At 52.8% G+C, this 18,401-nt stretch overlaps 1 protein-coding gene across 2 annotated transcripts in view; it reads left to right on the forward strand.

Annotated features, from left to right (window-relative positions):
• The window catches only part of ABTB2 (ankyrin repeat and BTB domain containing 2), a 166,956-nt gene that overhangs the window by 107,898 nt on the left and 40,657 nt on the right, over positions 1–18,401 (forward strand). For both annotated transcript variants that reach the window (XM_038563048.1, XM_038563049.1), the window contains one exon: positions 15,953–16,099. In XM_038563048.1, the coding sequence (XP_038418976.1) occupies positions 15,953–16,099 (147 nt within the window). The remainder of the gene's footprint in view (positions 1–15,952; positions 16,100–18,401) is intronic.

The raw sequence follows: 18,401 nt of genomic DNA on the forward strand, positions 1-18,401 counted from the left end.
GGCTCCCAGGACTGGGAGGGGCGCATGGCACATGGGGAGCTTGTGACGGAGGTAGGGGCCCCACCACGGGAAGAGGGTAGGTTTACTGGTGTGGACACGGGACGGAGGGTATAGAAGCTGCAACAGGACAGAATTGGATTAAATAAGAACTTTCTAACAGTTGGAGCTGCACATGAGCTCTCTTAGGAGGAAGCTAGATTGTGGTCCCTGGGTCCAAGCCCTCCTGACAGCCACTTGGTGTCTTGGCTGGGAGTGTGACACATCAGAGCCATGGTCAGCAGAGCTACAGGTACTGGGTCGGGGACTAATAGATAACACGAAGGTGGGCTCCCTGGGTGGCTCAGCGGTTTAGTGCCTGCCTTTGGCCCAGGGCGTGATCCTGGGATTCCAGGATTGAATCCCGCATCGGGCTCCCTGCATGGAGCCTGCTTCTCCCTCTGCCTGTGTCTCTGCCTCTCTCTCTCTCTCTCTCTCTCTCTCTCTGTCTCTCATGAATAAATAAAATCTTAAAAAAAAAAAAAAAAAAAAGAACAGGACGGCCACATGTTAAATCTGGAGCGTGCATGGGCAGCCAGAGCGGGGCTGGGGGCCCATGTGGTTTCTACGGCCCCCTCCAGCCTTGGCTGTATGAGCACGTGCTGGGTTCTGGTGCACTTGGGGGGGTGGAGAGCGAGGGTAGGAGAAGTGTGTGTGTGTGTGTGTGTGTGTGTGTGTGTGTGTGTTAGTAAAGCCCTGGGTCAGAGCAAGTATCTCCTGAAACTTCAAGAAGGTGAAAAGACTGTGATTCTTTCCCACCTTGGCCCTCCGCGGGCGGCTTGGGGGGCGGATAGTAAGATCTCTGAGATTGCTTCGCTCAGCCGCAGTGGCGCTGGCGGCGTGCTGACCGGTGGAGGCTTCGAGAAGGAACCCGATGCCTGGGAGCGGGAGATGCTTTCTCTGCCGTCCGCTTGCCCTGACCCTGCCACCCGTCCCGGCGGGGGGAACCCTGCCAAGGCGGCAGCTGCGACATGGGGGTGACACGGCAGGGACGGGGCAGGAGGAGCAGCCCCGGGAAGGGGAGAGGGGCGCCCGTGCCCGCGGGGACACACCCTGAGCGGGGTGCTACGCGAGGGGGTGGGGAAGGCTGGGCCCACGTGGGTCCGGGAGCTGGCCTGTCGCTCCCGCTCACCTGTCTCCGGGGACCCCCAGCTGCCTCCCCTGGCCATCGCCCGCGCAGCTCCTGTCCAGGCGGAGGGCCCAGGAGAGGGTTTTGCCCCAAAAGGCTGATTCACCGTTCCCACTGGGGCTGCGGCGGGCTTGGTGGGCACATCACACGCCCGCCTTGTAAACCCGCGCTCCGCGTGTCCGGGTGACGTTTATAGCCCCGTGGGGAGCTGGCTTTTTAACGAGCCTAATTTGAGACTGCAAGTAGGAGTTTGTAAAACAAACAGCGAGGGACTCAAGCCAAAGCCCAAAGTCGTAGTTCAAGTGCACGGGGTCACACGCAGCTCTGCAGCCAGGCAGCGACCCTGCCATAGCCACGGCAGCGGGACCGAGGAGCACCCCAAGGAAAGGCCTCTGTCCCCGGGAAGCTTGCTGCGGCCTCTCTTTCCCCCTAGAAACCCATGACTTAGCAAGAAACCTTCCCATCTGGGCTCTGCCTGGAAAGCACCGAGAATCCTGGGTTTCCCAGTGGAGAAAAGACACCCCCCCACCCCCAAGGGTGGACCTGTGTGCAAGTCCAGATGTCAGTGGGCCAGAGGCCCCGAGTGCTCCTCCCTGGGATACGGCCCCCATCGCCAGCCCTTTGAGGCCTCCGGGAGTGAGACTCTCATCCAGAGACACATGCGAGGAAACCCCACATCTTCCTGGGGCTTTAATTCCTTTTTGGTGAGACCTGGTTTTCAAATGAAGAACGAGGTGGAAGGTGCTGATTGAGGTCTGTTAGAGGCCCTGATAAGGTCCCAGATGGGAGAGGAGGTTCCTCACCTCCCAGGTGGAGCCCTCACGTTGAGGGCTCTTCTCTGTGCTGGAGCACCGGGGTTTGAAGTGACTCAGGGAGCACTGCCCGTTGTGAAGTCCAGTCAGAGGGGTCCCTCCTGACTCACCCAAAATAATGGCAGCGAATGCCGTGAGCCTCTAGGATGGTGTGTGCCGCAGCCGTCGAAAACGGTGATGAGGAACCTCCTTTGGGGGCCGTGGAGAATGTCCATGAAATATTAAGTGAAAAAGGAGGTTATTAAAGCACATGGTAGGGTTCCTTTTTTAAAATTTAAGGTATAGAGGTGCCTGGGTGGCACAGTCGGCTAAGGGTCCGACTCTTGGTTTCAGCTCAGATCATGATCCTGGGATCGTGGGATTGAGCCCTGTGTCAGGCTCCTCGCTCGGTGCGGAGTCTGCTTGAGACGCTCTCTCCCTCTTCCTCTGCCCCTCCTCATACATGGTCTCTCTCTCTCTCTCTCTCTCAAAATTAATTCTTTAAAAGATTTATTAAAAGTATAGGTGGACACTCATAGGCGTAGGTGCATATTCGAAAGTCTGAAGGATATAAAACCCTGATGTCGGTGGTGATTATCTCGAGGTGGGAAAGCTACAGCAATTTTTATTTTCCCCATTGTGCTTACCTGTATTTTTGTAGTTAAACCATAAGTGACATTCCGCAGCTACTCACGTAGTAGTAGCCAATTGGTCTTCTAGAAAGAGTCCCCTGTGAGGCTTCCAGCCTGTACCAAACGGGGCCTGGAGTTGCTCTTGCCGCCCTGAGCCCTTCAGGAGCTTGGCGTTATGGACCAGAACCACTCTGTTCTTGGTGGAGTCTGATGGGCAGCGGAGACGTGGGGGCCTGGAGAGTGGAGAGATGGCTTTACTGGAAGACGTTCCACATGATTTCTTTTGAACAAAGGGTTCTATGGCTTAAAAATATTTTTGGAAACATGATCTACAGAAATCGTCCTCGTATTAGACAAATCCCTTCATCTCAAGTCACCGGAAGCCCGACTGTTATAGTCTGAATTGTGTCCCTCCAAAATTCCTATGTTGAAGTCCTAACCCGCAGCATCTCATGCCCATAACTGTGCTCGCAAATGGAGCCTTTAGGCAGGTCATGAAGGTAAAATGAGGTCATGTGAATGACTGGTGTCCTTATAAGAAGAGATTAGGACATGGACACAGAACACGGGGAGATCACGGTCAAGCCTGAGACAAGGCAGGAGGCCTCAGAAGAAAACAACCCTGCCAGCGCTTGATCTTGGACTTCTGGCCCCCAGCATCGTGAGAAGACAACTTCCTGTCGTTTAAGGCACCCAGCCTGTGGTACTTTGTTACGGCAGCCCTAGGAAACGAACCCACTGATCAGCAGGGGGATATTTTTCTCCCATAAAACATTCAGAGCCTCCCAGTTCCTGCCAGTTGTTAGTTGCCGGGGGGAGGCTGTCAGAGACCCAGGCTCTTCCTCCTTCCTGCTCTGCTGTCCTTAGCACGTTGGCTCTCATCTTGCTCTCGTCCCTTCCTGCAGACCCACCCCCTCCACTGTGGGACCGTGGGGACCGAACAGCACTCAGCTTTTGCAGGTGGCCTGCCTCCTGGTTGCACAATGGCTGCTGCTGCACCATTTTCAGATGGTGCGTCACATTGGACGCAGTAAGGAAAGCAAAGTTCTGCCGGCCGAGTGGCCCATCCCCTTGGGTCAGGAAAAGTGACATTTTCCAGAACCCCTGATGTCTTGAATGTATGTCTCATTGTCCAAAACCGTGTTGCATGGCTCTAGGGAGGCCAGGGAAGGTGTCCCCTGGGGCTCATAGTACCTGACTGTTCCAGACAAAATGGCTCAGGGGTTCTAGAAAGAAGGAATGGTATATTGGCCACTGAGAACATCAGCACGTCCAGTGTCAGACGTCCGGTGGCTGTTTTCCTACATCTTAGTGGGGGAAGGTTGTGGCGTCCTTTTGGATCCTGGGAGTGACACAGTCAGGTGTAGGATGTCCTCAGCCCAGAAATGAGCAATTCTGGAGGCACCTCCTTTCTAGAAATGAGCTTCCTTCCCTGTCCTTCCTTCATCCCACCCTGGTGTTGCATGATGTTGCTCAGCCATGGGTTGGCCGGGGACTGTTTGCTTCTCATAAATCTGTCAAATCCCTCTGGGGTTCTTGGAGTAAGTGGGGTCTCTCTGAATTGTCCTGTTATTATTTGTCCTTAGTTCATGACCGCACATAGCAAAAGCCCTCTCTCCAGACTCGTCCAAATTTCTATTAACGGACTCCAGACCCTGCCTCTTGCACGGATCCTGCTGCATTTTAATTATCTGCCTCCGTGTTTTTCCCTTTCCTCTAGAGCAGGATCCTGAGTCTACGCAACCTCTGTATTCCTCTTGCCAAGCTCAGGGTAATTAATCGGCACATAGGGACATTTGCATAAGTGAATGAATCATGGGAATAGCACGATGCTAAAATTTCCGTAGCCTGTCCAGATCCTTATTCCAAATTTGGGGCCGTCGGTTAACCTTGACACAGAGGGTCCCAGGGCCTTAGAATGTGTTCTCTGTTGCAGGATTTAGCCGCCTGCAAGCGGCCGTTCCTCTGTGTTTGGGGGTGGGAATGTGTGCGTACACTCCGTATGAGTTCTGAGGGGGGCTCTATTGCCTCTGGGCCCTGCTGCCCCCAACACACTCAGCCTTGGGGTGTCTTGCTCTGATCCAGATTTCAAGGTACGTGTTGTAAAAATTCTCCCGATCTTCGTGAGTTGCTTTTCTGAGCCTGGTAGGTTGAAGTTTGCCAACTGCTGAAGGCTGACCCAGGAACATCACCAATTTTAAAGGTGGCCAAATAACAGTCTTCACTTATTCGGCCTTAAAAATGATATCTTGCTGAATTTCAGTTCCAAAAAATACGATCTACTGCATCTGTCTTTGACGTTAAAGTGTTTCACGCAAAAGCCAAAAGAAATGCGCAGCTTTGGCTTGAACCCCTTCAGTGGGTCCACCTCGCCCTCAGGACAGAGCCCCAGCCCATTAGACTCTTGTGACTGGTGCCCTCCACCCCTGGCACCTCCCCTGAGGCCTGTCACATCACTCCGCTCTCCCCGTCTCGGTCCCCTCAGGAGGCTCTGGGTCAGTACGCAGGTGGGGCCAGCACCACCCCGGGGCCAAAGCCCACCTGACACCTGTTTCCTATATGGCCCACAAGCTATGGATGAGTTTTACGTTTTTACATGGTTGAAAAGGTTCATTAAAAGAAGACTATTCCATGACCCACGGAGATGATGTGCAATGCAAATTTGTGTTTACATTTTCGTACGGGGAACACAGCCATGCACGTTTGTTTGCATATTATGTGTGCGTATTACACAGGCCGTGTTCAATGGTTGTGACCAAGACATGCAAAGCCAAAAATATTTACTCTGCCTCTTTACAGAAAATGTTTGCTAACCCTTGGATTAGTACTGGCTCCAAGGGTGGGTGGGGAGAGGGCAATGATCTCCATTAGCCACCTCCCAGGCTGCAAATAAACGGAGTCTGGTACAAATAATGTGCTTGCTCTACAAACTCGACTTCATGACAAATCCCATCGGGCCTCTCCTCAACCTATCACTTACCCGAACCTTCCTTAAATAGGCTTTTCGTTTCTGTGGAAGAGCCACCCAACCTGTTCAAATAGGCTTTTCGTTTCCGTGGAAGAGCCACCCAACCCGTTCAATAAACTATAAATAGTTTATTCATCATCAGCTGAGATGTCCCTTCCTCCAGGAAGCCTTCCTTGACCATTAGCCCTGGATAGTCTGGGCTTAGACACCGCTCCTCTGGGCTCCTTGTTCTGACTCTAGCCCTTTCCATAGCATTGACTGGGCTGGTGTGCTGACTGCCTTCCTTCCCTAGACTGCAAGACGTCAAGAGGGTGGGGACCTTGTGTGTCCGCTTTTCCGTCCCCAGAGCGTAGCTACTTCTGGCACATGGTTAGGCCGTCAGTAAATCGCTGTTGTATAAATGAGGGAGCAGATGAATACAGAACAAATAACCTTTCATGAATAAAGCATGATTCGTTATCCACGGAGACCGGGGTGGTCTTCAGAAAAATAACGGGATAGATTGGCTCCAGGTCCATCCCTTCCTCCTGATGGTGGTGAGTGCTTTTAAATGGTATCTGATGATTTTATTCCGAAGCCAGTGGCCCTGGGAATCAGTGAAGCCATTTATAAGGGCAGCCCCATTTACTACACGCTTACTATGTGTCAGGCATTTTGCTAAATGCTCACTTCACCTCTTTTAATCCTCGATCCTGTGAACTAGGAGCTATTAAGCCTTTTGCACGGATGAGCACATTGAGGCTCAGAGATGTTAAGCAACTAGTCCAAGGTCACACAACTAATAAGGTTCAGAATTGGATTTTAAGCCCTTTTTTTCTCTGACTCGTGCTATTAAATCATCTAGAGAGCCTAATAGTCGAAACCCTTTGGAATGGGACCCAAACTAAAGCAGGTTACATTTATTAGAAGAACTCCAGTGCAGTAAATTTCTGACTAATGCACTCATGATCTGTTAATAAATGCCTTGGCCATCTGCCCTGGGCCTTGTGATATTTGCCTTTTTTAACCCCCACGGGGTGACTTTGTGTTTTAGGTGCTTGGCTTATTTATCCCTCTTTTCGCCTCTGGGCTGACCCTGGGGGGACCTCTGTGCTCCCCCTTCTTTTTCCTCCAGGCAGCACTGCTCCCCAGCAGGAGGTGTGGTCCGAGCTCTGCTTGTCTCCCCTCCCGGTGCCCACTGACACCCCCACGCTAGTGCTGGCAGCCCAAGACTCCTTTTCTTGATTGCTGATTCTGGGCCTGTGGTGGTGCGAAGATTTTCCTGGCTGTTCCTGTCAGCAGTTACCAGCACGTTGCAGCCTGCACCTACCCTGGTGGATGCTGGGGGTGCAGCCCACCGTGCAGGCTGTGTCATGATCACAATGGCTTGGGGACACAGCTGGGCCGAGCATCAGCAGGACGCCCCAGGAGTCCGACGGGTGATGTGGCCCCAGGGTCACCCGGGGTCACCAGCACCTGGCCAGGTGACGGTGCTGGCTCTCAGAGGGGCAGGTTCTTAGAATGAGGCATGCATACACAATCTTACCTCCTCGGTAGCAACGTAGGACAGTTTCTACCTGGATTTCTTCCAAAAACAATATCCTTTCTTCTAACCTTTATTTTCTTTTAGTAATATTTCTGTAAAACAACCATGTTCTCCTTTTATTTACCTTTCTTTTGGGAGGGGGCCTCCATGAGCTCACAATGGTTGTAATTATGGTTTTGTTTTTATTAAAATACATGTGGTCATTATTTAACCAGTAGAAAAAAGTATGAAGAATAATGGAGAAAAAAATTCATCTAAAATTCCCCCCTGTAGAAATAATTCTCGGGGATCCCTGGGTGGCTCAGCGGTTTAGCGCCTGCCTTTGGCCCAGGGCGCGATCCTGGAGTCCCGGGATCGAGTCCCACATCAGGCTCCTGGCATGGAGCCTGCTTCTCCCTCCTCCTGTGTCTCTGCCTCTCTCTCTCTCTCTCTCTCTCTCTCTCTCTCTGTGTCTATCATAAATAAATAAATACATCTTTTAAAAAATGTTTAAAAAAAAAGAAATAATTCTCTTTTGGGGGTTCCTCAGGTGGCTCAGTCAGTTAGGCAATCTGCCTTTAGCTCAGGTCATGATCTGGGAGTCCTGGGATTGAGCCCCACATCGGGCTCCCTGCTCAGTGGACGCTTCTCCTCCTCCCTCTGCTCATGTGCACATGCTTTCTCTCTCTCTCTCTCTCTCTCTCTCTCTCTCTCGAATAAGTAAATAAAATCTTTAAAAAAAAAAAGAATGATCTTTTATGATAGGTGACCTCCATTCTGGGCTCTTTACAGAATTTATACACGTTTATAGTCTTTCTTTTTAACATTCACTTATTTTCCTTTTTTTCTTTTTTTAAGATTTTATTTATTCATTCATGAGACACACACACACACACACACACACACACACACAGAGAGGTCAAGAAGCAGGCTCCATGCAGGGAGCCCGACGTGGGACCCGATCCCGAGTCTCCAGGATCACACCCTGGGCCGAAGGCGGCACTAAACCGCTGAGCCACCTGGGCTACCCATTCACTTATTTTCCTATATAAATATTTAATTTCTGATAACTAATCTATCTTCTATCATATTTGAAGTTATGGATATTCCTTTGCTCAGGAGACACATTGGTCACCCTCCTCATTCTCTAAGGACAGCTCTCCCTCCCCGCCCCCCATTTCCCTTATAACAATCACATTTTACTACGCCAACAAATCCTATTGGTTGTAAAAAAATAATAAAAAAAAAAAAGTTTAGAAAGCATGGTAATTCAAACTGTTTTTTCACCCTAGCAGAGAGAGAACCGCTCTTACCTGGGTGGCTGTGTGCACTGACTGGGGGGGAAAGGCTGGTATTTTAGGGTGATGATGACTGCGTGTGCGTACCCAGCCATGCACGTGAACTGCGTTGCCTTTACACAAAAGTGGCTCTGTGTTGGCCTTGGCTCACAGGAGTTAATGTGCTCACCCGCTATGGGGCAGGGGCGGCATTTGCCAAAGGACCCCGGTCATGCGGTGCCTCCTTTTTTTTTTAAGAGGCGGCAGTTCCAAGACTCATGCTTCCTGGTCGCTCGAGTTCTTGATGTGTTACATCAATACTTTGCAGAGAGGCCACCCAGAATCTCTTAAAAAGTATTCTAAACACCACGGAGATGTTTTTCCATGGGAAAAAGCTCAGTAGGTCACTGTGAGGTTTCTGCCCCGTACTGCCCGATGTTGTGACTCTTGCTGGTTTTTCCAGGGTTCACCTTTAGGTTTAATTTCCTGAAATTGATCTGCTTGGTTACTCTGGCTTTAGTTCACTCCCTTGCAAAGAAGGGAAATGGCAATGAACAGACTGCATTTTATTAGGTTTTTTACTCCCCCCCAAATTAAGCAGCAATCCATGATCTCTACTAGTTTGTTCTTTTATGGGCTCCCAGCACTCATCCTCTGGGTCAGTGGCAGAAGGTCGGACCTATACCTATTAAACAAGTGGCCAGAATGCCAGGGAGCCACCGTTCCTCGTGGAGATTCTGGGGTCACCCCCACCACCCCGCCACCAACTGCTTTGCTAGGCTGTTGTTGTATGGTGGCTCCTCTCTCGCCCCATAAATCCTCGCCCCGCTTGGAGCCCCCTGAGAATCGGGTGAGGCAGCCCTGAGGTCAGAAGGGCTGCTGCCAGCTGGATGGGAAAGGCAGCCCCGAGGCCAGCTCCCCAAGCGGGTCCACGGCCAGCAGGCCCAGGACGGTCACGGATTCCAGAGGGAGATGAGTTCCAGCCCAGAATTCATGGTGAGATTTGCTTTGGACTTTTTTTTTTTTTTTTTTTTTAATCATCATTTTAAAGATAATGGAGGATGCTGGCAATGAGCGGGTTGTACTTTAGTGGCCTTTGATCTTGCCCTGGGTTCTCCGGCCCCTAGCTCCCTGGGCAGCCATAAATGTGCATTATTATCTTACTGTTTAATCGTGAGCTCCTCGTCCCCTGGGCCTGACCTGACTGGGTGACCACCGTCAGCCATCGGTGTTCTGATAACTTAGCCAGAGTAAGATGTTAACCGGAGCACAATTATTTGTGTTTAATTTCCTAACTCTGAAGAAGAAGGGAAGGCGCACTAGGAATCGGAACCCTAAGTGCAGAAGGAAGAGTCTGTCCCTGGGCTCGAATGGGGAGAGCCTGAGTGTGAGAGGCTATGATGGGGTGACCGGTATGGATTTGCATCGGGCAGGCTGGGTCCAAATCCCGCCTCTGCCATTGTCCATCTCTGCGGCCTTAGCCTAGTGACCTGGCCTTCCAAACCTCGGTGGCCCTCATTGGTCAGTGGAGCTAGTAACAGCATTAGCTACCTGCTACTGGGAATAAGACCTCTGCTGGGGTCTTCCCGTGGGCTCAGATGCTGGGGTTCATCCCATCCCAGGCGTAGAGTACTACTCACCGTGTGGTGGCCCATCCCCATTCATTATTTTTTTAGGGGGGCCAGAGGGAGAATCTTTTTTTTTTTTTTTTTCCCAGAGGGAGAATCTTAAGCGAGTTCCATTCCATGCCCAGCACAGATTCCCATGTGGGGCTCGATGTCCCGACCCTGAGATCATGACTTGAGCCTAAATCATGACCTGAACTTGAATCAAAAGTCCTATGTTTAACCGCCTGAGCCACCGAGCCGCCCCTCCATTCATTATTAGCCAACCCGTGTTCAAAACCTGCTTCCCAAACTCAGACCACACTCCTGTCTCCCCCTGGCTCTCCTCTTCTCCCACCTGAGCTCTTGAGCCTCACAGTATGGTGGTCTCATCTTCAGATGGGTTCTGGCCACGCGTTAGGTGAGCTTTTGATTATTCTTGATGAATCATTTTTACGTGAACGATGGACAGGTTGCCAGGTTTTCACTTCTTTCTGCCTTCCCCTAGCCCCGTCCGAGCCTCAACACCCACCCCCGCAACCTTTTTGGACTCAGAATGTCAGGAGAAATACTGCTCACTGAAGTTTTTCTAGAATCGACTGTCCTTGTGCTCCGTTTGGGTCCCTCTGAAAAATATCCGTGCTTTAACTTTTCAGCACTTTGTTTCAGTATGACTAACATCCAACACTGGGCGCTAAACGTGCTATATATAAAATTCCAGATCAGAGAATGGAAACACTTTTTAAAAAGTAAGAAGTGTTGGATTATGCGGGCTATTTGGAGACCGTTCAGTGGGGCAATATAATTTTATTTTCAGAAGCTTATGGATTGAACCCCACCCAAGCTTCCAGCTCCTAAGAAAACCAGCAGAACACACCCTGCCAAGTTTCCTCACAGGGGCAATAAAAGAGTAATTCTCTGCATCCCGGTTTTCATTTTAAAGAAACAGGAGACAGGGGGTGGCCTCTGCTGTCTTCACAGATGAGCTTCCCTGAGTGGGTTGCTAGTGAGCCTGGTGGGGGGGGGGGGTGTCGTGGGCCGGGGCGGGGGAGGGCGCTGGACACGCAGGCTTGCACGGGCGGCTGGGCCCACCGTAGTCACGGTGCCCTGGAAAGACTATTTACGAGCCTGGGGAGAGAGCTGGTAATAGCTTAAGTTGGGGGGACAGTTATATTACAGTCTCAATGGTTTTTTGATGACTGGTCAGAAAAGCTGGACCGTAAATCCAGTTTTCACCAAAAAAAAAGGACGTCTTTATATTTAAAATTGTGCATGCGTGCGTGCCGGGGAGGGGGTACTATAGCTGTGGGGGAGATTAAACCGTAGGAAATCGGAACAACAGGGTCTGCTTGTGCCCGCCGTTGGCGCTTAGACGTGAGACAGTGGAATGGAAAGCAGGGAAAGGTTTTGAGCGCGGCCCCGCGGGGCTAGAGCCCAGCAGAGAGGCCAGAGAAGACTCGAGAAGCCACCGACTCTGCCCCAGTGTTTCACAGAGGAGAGAATGATCTCTCCCCGTTGGATTTGGCCTTCGGCCTAGGCCCCGCTTCCGAGAAGCCTTCGCCCTGGAGTCTGGGTTGCAGCCCCTGTGCCGTCCATCTGCGTCTGGCTGGGTGCTTGCTTGGGGCGCGGGCACCCCTGCAGGCTGAAACCAGGTCGACGCCGGGTTGGCAACCACAGAGCACAAGACGGGGTGCCCGCCCCCCCCACCCCTTGCTCCCTGGGTTCCCCACCTGACTCACTGGCGCCCTGTCTCTGGGCACTGGTGGCCAGTCTCTTGGGAAGAAAATGTGTTCCTTTTCCAAACTGGAAAAGAGCCAAGTGACCAAACTCACAGAACAGCCTGGAGAGACCCTGCCCGTTCCCGGGAGGTGCTGGGGATCGCCCCCACTCGCCGGTAGAATTGTTTTCGTCCCTCATTTTCAGAGAAAGAAAATGATCTCTGGTGACCTGTGGGAAGGGGGTCACCAAACCTCGCTGCAGGGGCGGTGGGCAGTCACTGAAGAGTCCAAGGCCAAGTCTGAGCACCCACCAGAGAGGGGAGGCAAGGGTGGGCAAGGCAGGTGGGAGGGCACAGGGGAGGAGCCCTGGCGCTGTGTCTGCTGAGGGGAAGGTGGTGGCCTGCACCGGGGTCGGTCAGAGCAGCCAGGCTTGTGGCTGATAGGGGGGTTGCAGGTGGAGGAGGAGGGAGGCTCCATCAGGGCGACTCTCAGGCTGTCCTTACGCAGAGGGGCGGATGTGACCCTGGGCTCCGGAGGCCTGGGGAGGAGGCTGCCAGGGCTTTGGGGAGTGATGTAATGAGCTCTGAGGTTCGGGAGCTGGGCAACCAGACTGCACAAAACTGAGTGAGGGAAGGTGATGGATGTGTCGTCTAACAGAGATGCTCGCTTTATTTTATTTTATTTTATTTTATTTTATTTTATTTTATTTTATTTTATTTTATTTTATTTTATTATTTTATTTGTTTTATTTTATTTTATTTTATTATAAATATTTTATTTATTTATTCATGAGACACACAGAGAGAGGCAGAGACACAGGCAGAGGGAGAAGCAGGCTCCATGCAGGGAGCCCGATGCGGGACTCGATCCCAGGACCCCGGGGTCACGCCCTGGGCTGAAGGAGGCGCTAAACCGCTGAGCCACCCCAGCTGCCCGATACTCGCTTTATAGAAGAGGGTGAGCAGGGGGGACCTGGATCAGACTTACTGCTTCCTACCACTGCCGACCCCACGGCCCGTCGGGGACGACCCAGGGATGCGGGAGGGTTTTCCATCACTTCTGTGGAGTTCAGCAGGGAGTGATCAGGGATGTCCTTATTAACTCATCGGGGGAAACATTCGGGCATGCTGGCTTTTCCATCAGGACTGAAAGAAACAACTTTTCCTAAGGATTTTACAAAAATGAAAAAAAAAAAAGAGAGCTGCTCTTTCTTTTCGTGTGTGTGTGTGTGTGTGTGTTTTAAATCCCTTTTCCCAGAATGGCCTTGCCCTGGGCGGCCCCTATCATAAAGCTGGGAATGTGTGGGGGGCAAAGGCTCTAAAGTGTTGAGAGGACGTAAAGATTTTCCATCTCTAGTGAGAGCTGCTGAGGAACAGGCTTATATGAATTTCAGATTGACATTAAAAAGGCTCTCGTCGGGGCAGCTGCATTCTGGAAAGATCCCAGGGAGTAAGAGGACAGCCTCCATCTGCAGACTTCCCCGGGAGGCCTCCAGGGACCCCTGGCAAGAAGTGCCTGGGGACCCGTTAAAAGGAAAGTCCCATTTCTGGGTCTTAGATTCTCTTTCTTCCTGTCAAACCCCAGGCCCACACAGTTTGGAACCCCTCTTCTCCCAAATCACCGGGTGTGGGGGGGGATGCTGTTTAAAGGACAAGGTGGCCGCGGGCAGAGTGTCATTTCATTTCAACGGCTTGGAACCCGAGAGATTGAAATTCTGGCCTCAATTTACTGTCTGCCCTCAGTGACCTTGGGCGAGTCTTCCGGGGGCCTCGGTTTCCTCATCTGTGAGATGGGTGCAGAGGGTACATCCTGCATGGAGGTGGGGGCTAAACGTGACGATGCGTACACCGTTATCCCCGTGCCCGGCACACAGGAAGCCCCCCGTGGAAGCCAGACGTGGCTGCTAGGACACCGAGCGCCCTGCTCCTCCCTGCTCCTCCCTGCTCCTCCCGCCGGAAGAACACGCTGCTCCATGCTGAACGTCTCTTAAAAGCGAAAGGTGTACTATGCAAAAGCTGTGATGCCATCGACTGTTGTTATTAATAATCGGTTCATAATTACTTTTGCCACAATATTAAGTGAAGGCCCCTATGGTGGGTGATGACTAGGAAAATGGGAACTATTATTAATGGACCTGCCAGCTCCTGTTACTGGATCCATTGACATAATATTTCTCTCTGGGAATCCTTTGACAAATCAGCTGAATTTCCTATTCCCTTGCACTAAGCGCTGTAAATTTGATCCACATGTCCCCGGTGTTGTTTCTGTAGATTAATAATGAAGAAGGGAGGGGGAGCAGAGCCTGCCCGGCCCCATGGATGTGTGGAAACTCTCCCAAATGTTGGAGCTGACTCTAGGTTGGAGCTTGTGGGGAGAGAGAGAGAGAGAGAGAGAGAGAGAGTTGGAGGGGAGCGGATTCTCTTTTGTTTCACTTGTTTTAATGCTCAGAGCCAGCTCTTCCTAATGGTGTGGGTACTCAGCCAGCGGGGAGAGTTTCTGCTTTGGGGAGCAGGCCTGGGGAGGCAGGGGGAACCCAGCCATGCCCTCCTCCTTCTCCCACTAGAAACAGTGCTCTGAGGAAGTGCTTTGATTCCCTGCCTCGCCGTGTCAGCACCAGATGCAATGGGAGAGGCCCCCATGCAGGACGGTGGGGGGATTCAGGGGACAGTGGGGCAACACAGAGGAAGGTGGGGAGGCCGGGGCAGGGCTGACGGTCAGCTGAACCTGCAGAACGGTCGGAGAACACCGCCAGGGTCTGGGCAGGAGGAAGACTGCCGTGGGAGAGAAACACAGGCCACAGCAGGGGGAGCTCCTTGGGTGCCCCGGGCAGCCGTAACACAGCAGCGTGGGCTCACACGGGCCCCCAGCCGGGCAGCCAGAGGTGAGCCTTGGTGGGGTGCCCGCTGGACGTGGGCCCTACAAGAGGCAAGGTGCACGCATTGGAGAGCCCGTCGGATCCGGAGTCAGACCCTGGTTCTGCCACCACGTTGAACGAGGCATTCAAACTCTCTGCACATCCGTCCCCCAATATCTAAGGTAGAGGCCGCAGAGCCTACTCGCAGAAAGAATAAGTCGGTGGTGTGAATGAAGCCGACATTCCCAGCACATAGCAGAAGTAATAGCAACCTCCCAGCAGGGCCCCCTTCTGAGGACACCCCGGTGCAGGCATCGCCATCCCCTAGCTCGGTTGATCCCCGTGGCTACACTGCGGGCGAGGCTCTTTCCTTTCCCTTGGCTGACATGCAAGCACCCCGACCCCAGATCACCCCGCTGGGTAAGTGGCGGAGCCAGAAGCAGGAGCCCGATCGTGCCGGCCCCAGGGCCCTGTCCTCACCCTTCTGCTTCACCACCTCTGGCTGTCACCATCCTCGCTGTATTTCTGCAGGACGGGGACGGCTGACCCGGATTTGGCCACATCCCAGGGGCTCTCCAGCCATCTCAAGGAATTTTTTTAAGAGATATTCCCAAAAGTGACTGATTAAATTCCTGTGGGTATTTTTCTTTAAAAAAAAAAGAAAGTTCAGCGGGGTGTGTGTGTGGGAGGGGGCAGGGTGTTGGACGAAGATGCCTTGATGGAAGAAATGGCAGTTTCCGAAGGCTGGGAATCTGTGGCCGCGTGCTCTTAAGAACCAACATGTAATTTTGAGCCGGGCTGATTTTGCTTTTCTGGTGCTTTCTAAGAAGCCACACATTTAGTTGGAGAAATTTACAGGCTGTCACCCTCCAGGATTGATTCTGACAGCCCTGTCCCTCTGGTGCTGGAGTGCTAATGAAAAACACTAATTGGACTTGGCCAGTGGCTGGGACGCGTCCCCTCCTTGGAGCGGGGAAGACAGCACCCCTCTCCCTGCGCTCGGCCCTCGCCCCGTCTTGGCAGGAAGAGTGAAAGGGGGCAGCATGAGGAAGTGAGAGGACTCGGCAGGGGGGTCCCACGCTTTGGGGGGACATAGTAGACTATAGTAGACTCTCCTGTCCCCTGAGGTCCATGAAGGCAAGGCCGGGCCTCTGTCACTGCAGAGTCCGAGGGAGACACTCTACTCCGCGCATGAAGCAGCAGAGGAGTGAATGAACCCCTGTGTGGCCCGTGAGCTCGTGCAGGCCGGTTCCTTACGCGGCTCCAAGCACCCCACCCACAAGTGGGCCGCTCCTCACTCTGGCTTCCGTAGACATCAGAGATGAGTGTCCTCATTGCCCATGACCACCCCCCACCCCCACTCTACCAGAAGCTGCGGGGCTGGGCCTGTGGACCTTTGCTTCCTTCCTGAACTCACCTGTCTGCCCGTTTCCCCACAGGTGTCCTCTCCCTCCCCGCGTACTTCAGTCCTTACAACGGTGGGTCCCTGGGCCACGACGAGCGAGCCGATGCCTATGCTCAGCTGGAGCTCCGGACCCTGGAGCAGTCCCTCCTGGCCACCTGTGTGGGGAGCATCTCAGAGCTGAGTAAGTGTGGCGCGTCCCAGCCTAGCCGGCTCTAAGGGAGAAGTCGGGGGAGTCTGGAGTCTGGCCTCCTCCCCCTTCACACGTGCTGCCTTCTCTGAAAGCCAGATCCTCCAAGGCTGGGGATTGCAAACTGATGGCCCACAAACACGTATGGTTTGGTCGGCCTGTGGGCTTAATCGTATGCAAATCTGGATCACCGGTTTCTCCTGAAAAATCAGATGACCTAGTGACTCTGCACCCCGTTCCTGCAGGGCAGCAGTCAGGGGGAGCTGAGCAGCTCCGTGGGTAGTATGTGTTCCCTCCGAGGTCACAGACCTCCGTAGTTTATAGCTGGTCCGATCCATTCATCTGTTTTCCCCACCTGGCCCACGATGCTCTGGACTTAGACCTGTTATTCTTTCTTAAAAGAAAGCGTCCCCTGAAATCCCAGTGTAGAAAATGGAAGATAAAAGCAGAGCTCCCCTGGCTGAGGTTGGCTGTGGTGGGGTGGCCTCAGCCCTGCAGTGGCCCTGGGCTTCTGGAACCTCAGGGCTCTGTGGAACACACTGGGAAACCCCTTAGTCTAGGTCCTGTTTGGCAGCTGCTTCCAAAGAGTGTGTTAGGCAAGAAATCCCATGCGCCTCCTGTTATCTCTCCCTCTCTCATTCCAATATTTAAGACATCAGGCTGCATGCTCTTCCTCCCTAGCTCTCCCTGGCGGCACCACGAGACCGCCCAGCGGCGGGCGGGGACATGCACAGGGGTCGAAGTGCATGGTGTGGAAACAGGTGCAGTTCCCTCTGCTCCAGCCCCTCCCCCCCGTGACTGCTCTGAGCTGTCTGAACGGTGAACGGTTAACGGCAATCCTTTTGCTTCTTCAGGACACAGCCTCCGCCCTCCACCCTTCCTGCCCCTTCCCAGAGCGGGAGAGAAGGTGCCTGGTTCAAGGTCCCAGAGCAGATTCATTAGAGGGCTGGGGGAGAAGGCTCTGTGTCTCCTGGACGGCATCACTGTAGTCTGGGCCGGTGCGGGGCCCCCCCGGGACCCTGTAAGAGGTGGGCTCAAGGAGGTCTGGCTTAATTGCTGGGGCTGTGGGCCCCCTAGATGCGGCCAGCAGCCCGCCCACCAGCATCTCAGGCGGCTGACATCAGGATTAGAGTCTGATCCTTCGCCTTTTACCAGGGCGGCCTTTGTGCCCGTTAAAACCACAGCCAGGCAAAGGGAGGACCATTTAGGGACGTCCTCCGAGGAGGGCTTGTCGTCATTCTGCCCTTATCATTCAGCCCCTAATGCTTCTACCTTCTAAAAATATCCCAAGTTCTAGTTTGGCCCTTTGGCCACCTCCATTCCTATCAACTCAGTCCAAACTGGGGCCATGTCAAACACAAAGCGGATTGTGTCACTCATCTGCTCAATATCCCCTCCATCCTCCCGTGGCTTGAAATCCAAAATCCTCACCATAGCTCAGAATCCGATATATGATCTGGCCTCATCGCCTACTGCTCTTGTCTTGTTGACTGTGCTCCAGCCACGCTGGCCTCCTGGCCAAGATCCTCCCACCCCAGGGCCTTTGCACTAGCTGTTCCCTCTGCCTGAGACCACTTCCCCCAGATACCCAAATATGTTGGTCTCTCATTTTCTTCATCTCTGCCCCAATGATACCTTTCTGGACAGGCCTTCCGTGAGCACCCCTATATAGATGAGCACCCCATTCTCATTTCTCCACCTCCCCCCATACAACTGTAGTTTGAGCACTGCTCACCACTTAAACTATGTCATATATTTACTTGTAAATACTTCGTCATCTCTTTCCCCTGACTAGAATGTCAGCTTCATGAGAACAGACTTCCTGTGCTTTGTTCGCTGCTGTTCAGTATCCCCGCTATTGGAATAGCACCTGATGCTATGTGTGTGTGTAAATGTGCGTGTAAAGGAGTGAGTTCTGTACTGTCCATTGTTTGCCTCCTAAATCCCACCTAGGGTGCGTCCACATCCTGTTTCAGCTGCTGCTCGGGGCAGAGGGAAGAAGCATCCCCCTAGCACCTCTTCACAGATGCCGGAATGGGCTGTATCGTGTGCCATGTTGCCCCACCTCCCTCACCCTGAAACTGGGGTTTCTGCTAACCCAATGTGAAGGAGGGAGGAGACGAAGGTGGAGGCAGATAATGCAGATTTTCCTCCCTGAGACTGAAGAACCTAATGAGGCTAGTGATACTTGGCACCGAGCTCCCTGTACCTAAAAGTTTACCCTGGCTCTAACATGCATTAACTCCCTGCACCTGGCCAGGACCAGCCTGCCAGGTAGGTCTAGAAGTTTCCTTCT

Source organism: Canis lupus, chromosome 18, assembly GCF_011100685.1.
Source record: "Canis lupus familiaris isolate Mischka breed German Shepherd chromosome 18, alternate assembly UU_Cfam_GSD_1.0, whole genome shotgun sequence".
Taxonomy (NCBI): Eukaryota; Metazoa; Chordata; class Mammalia; order Carnivora; family Canidae; genus Canis; species Canis lupus.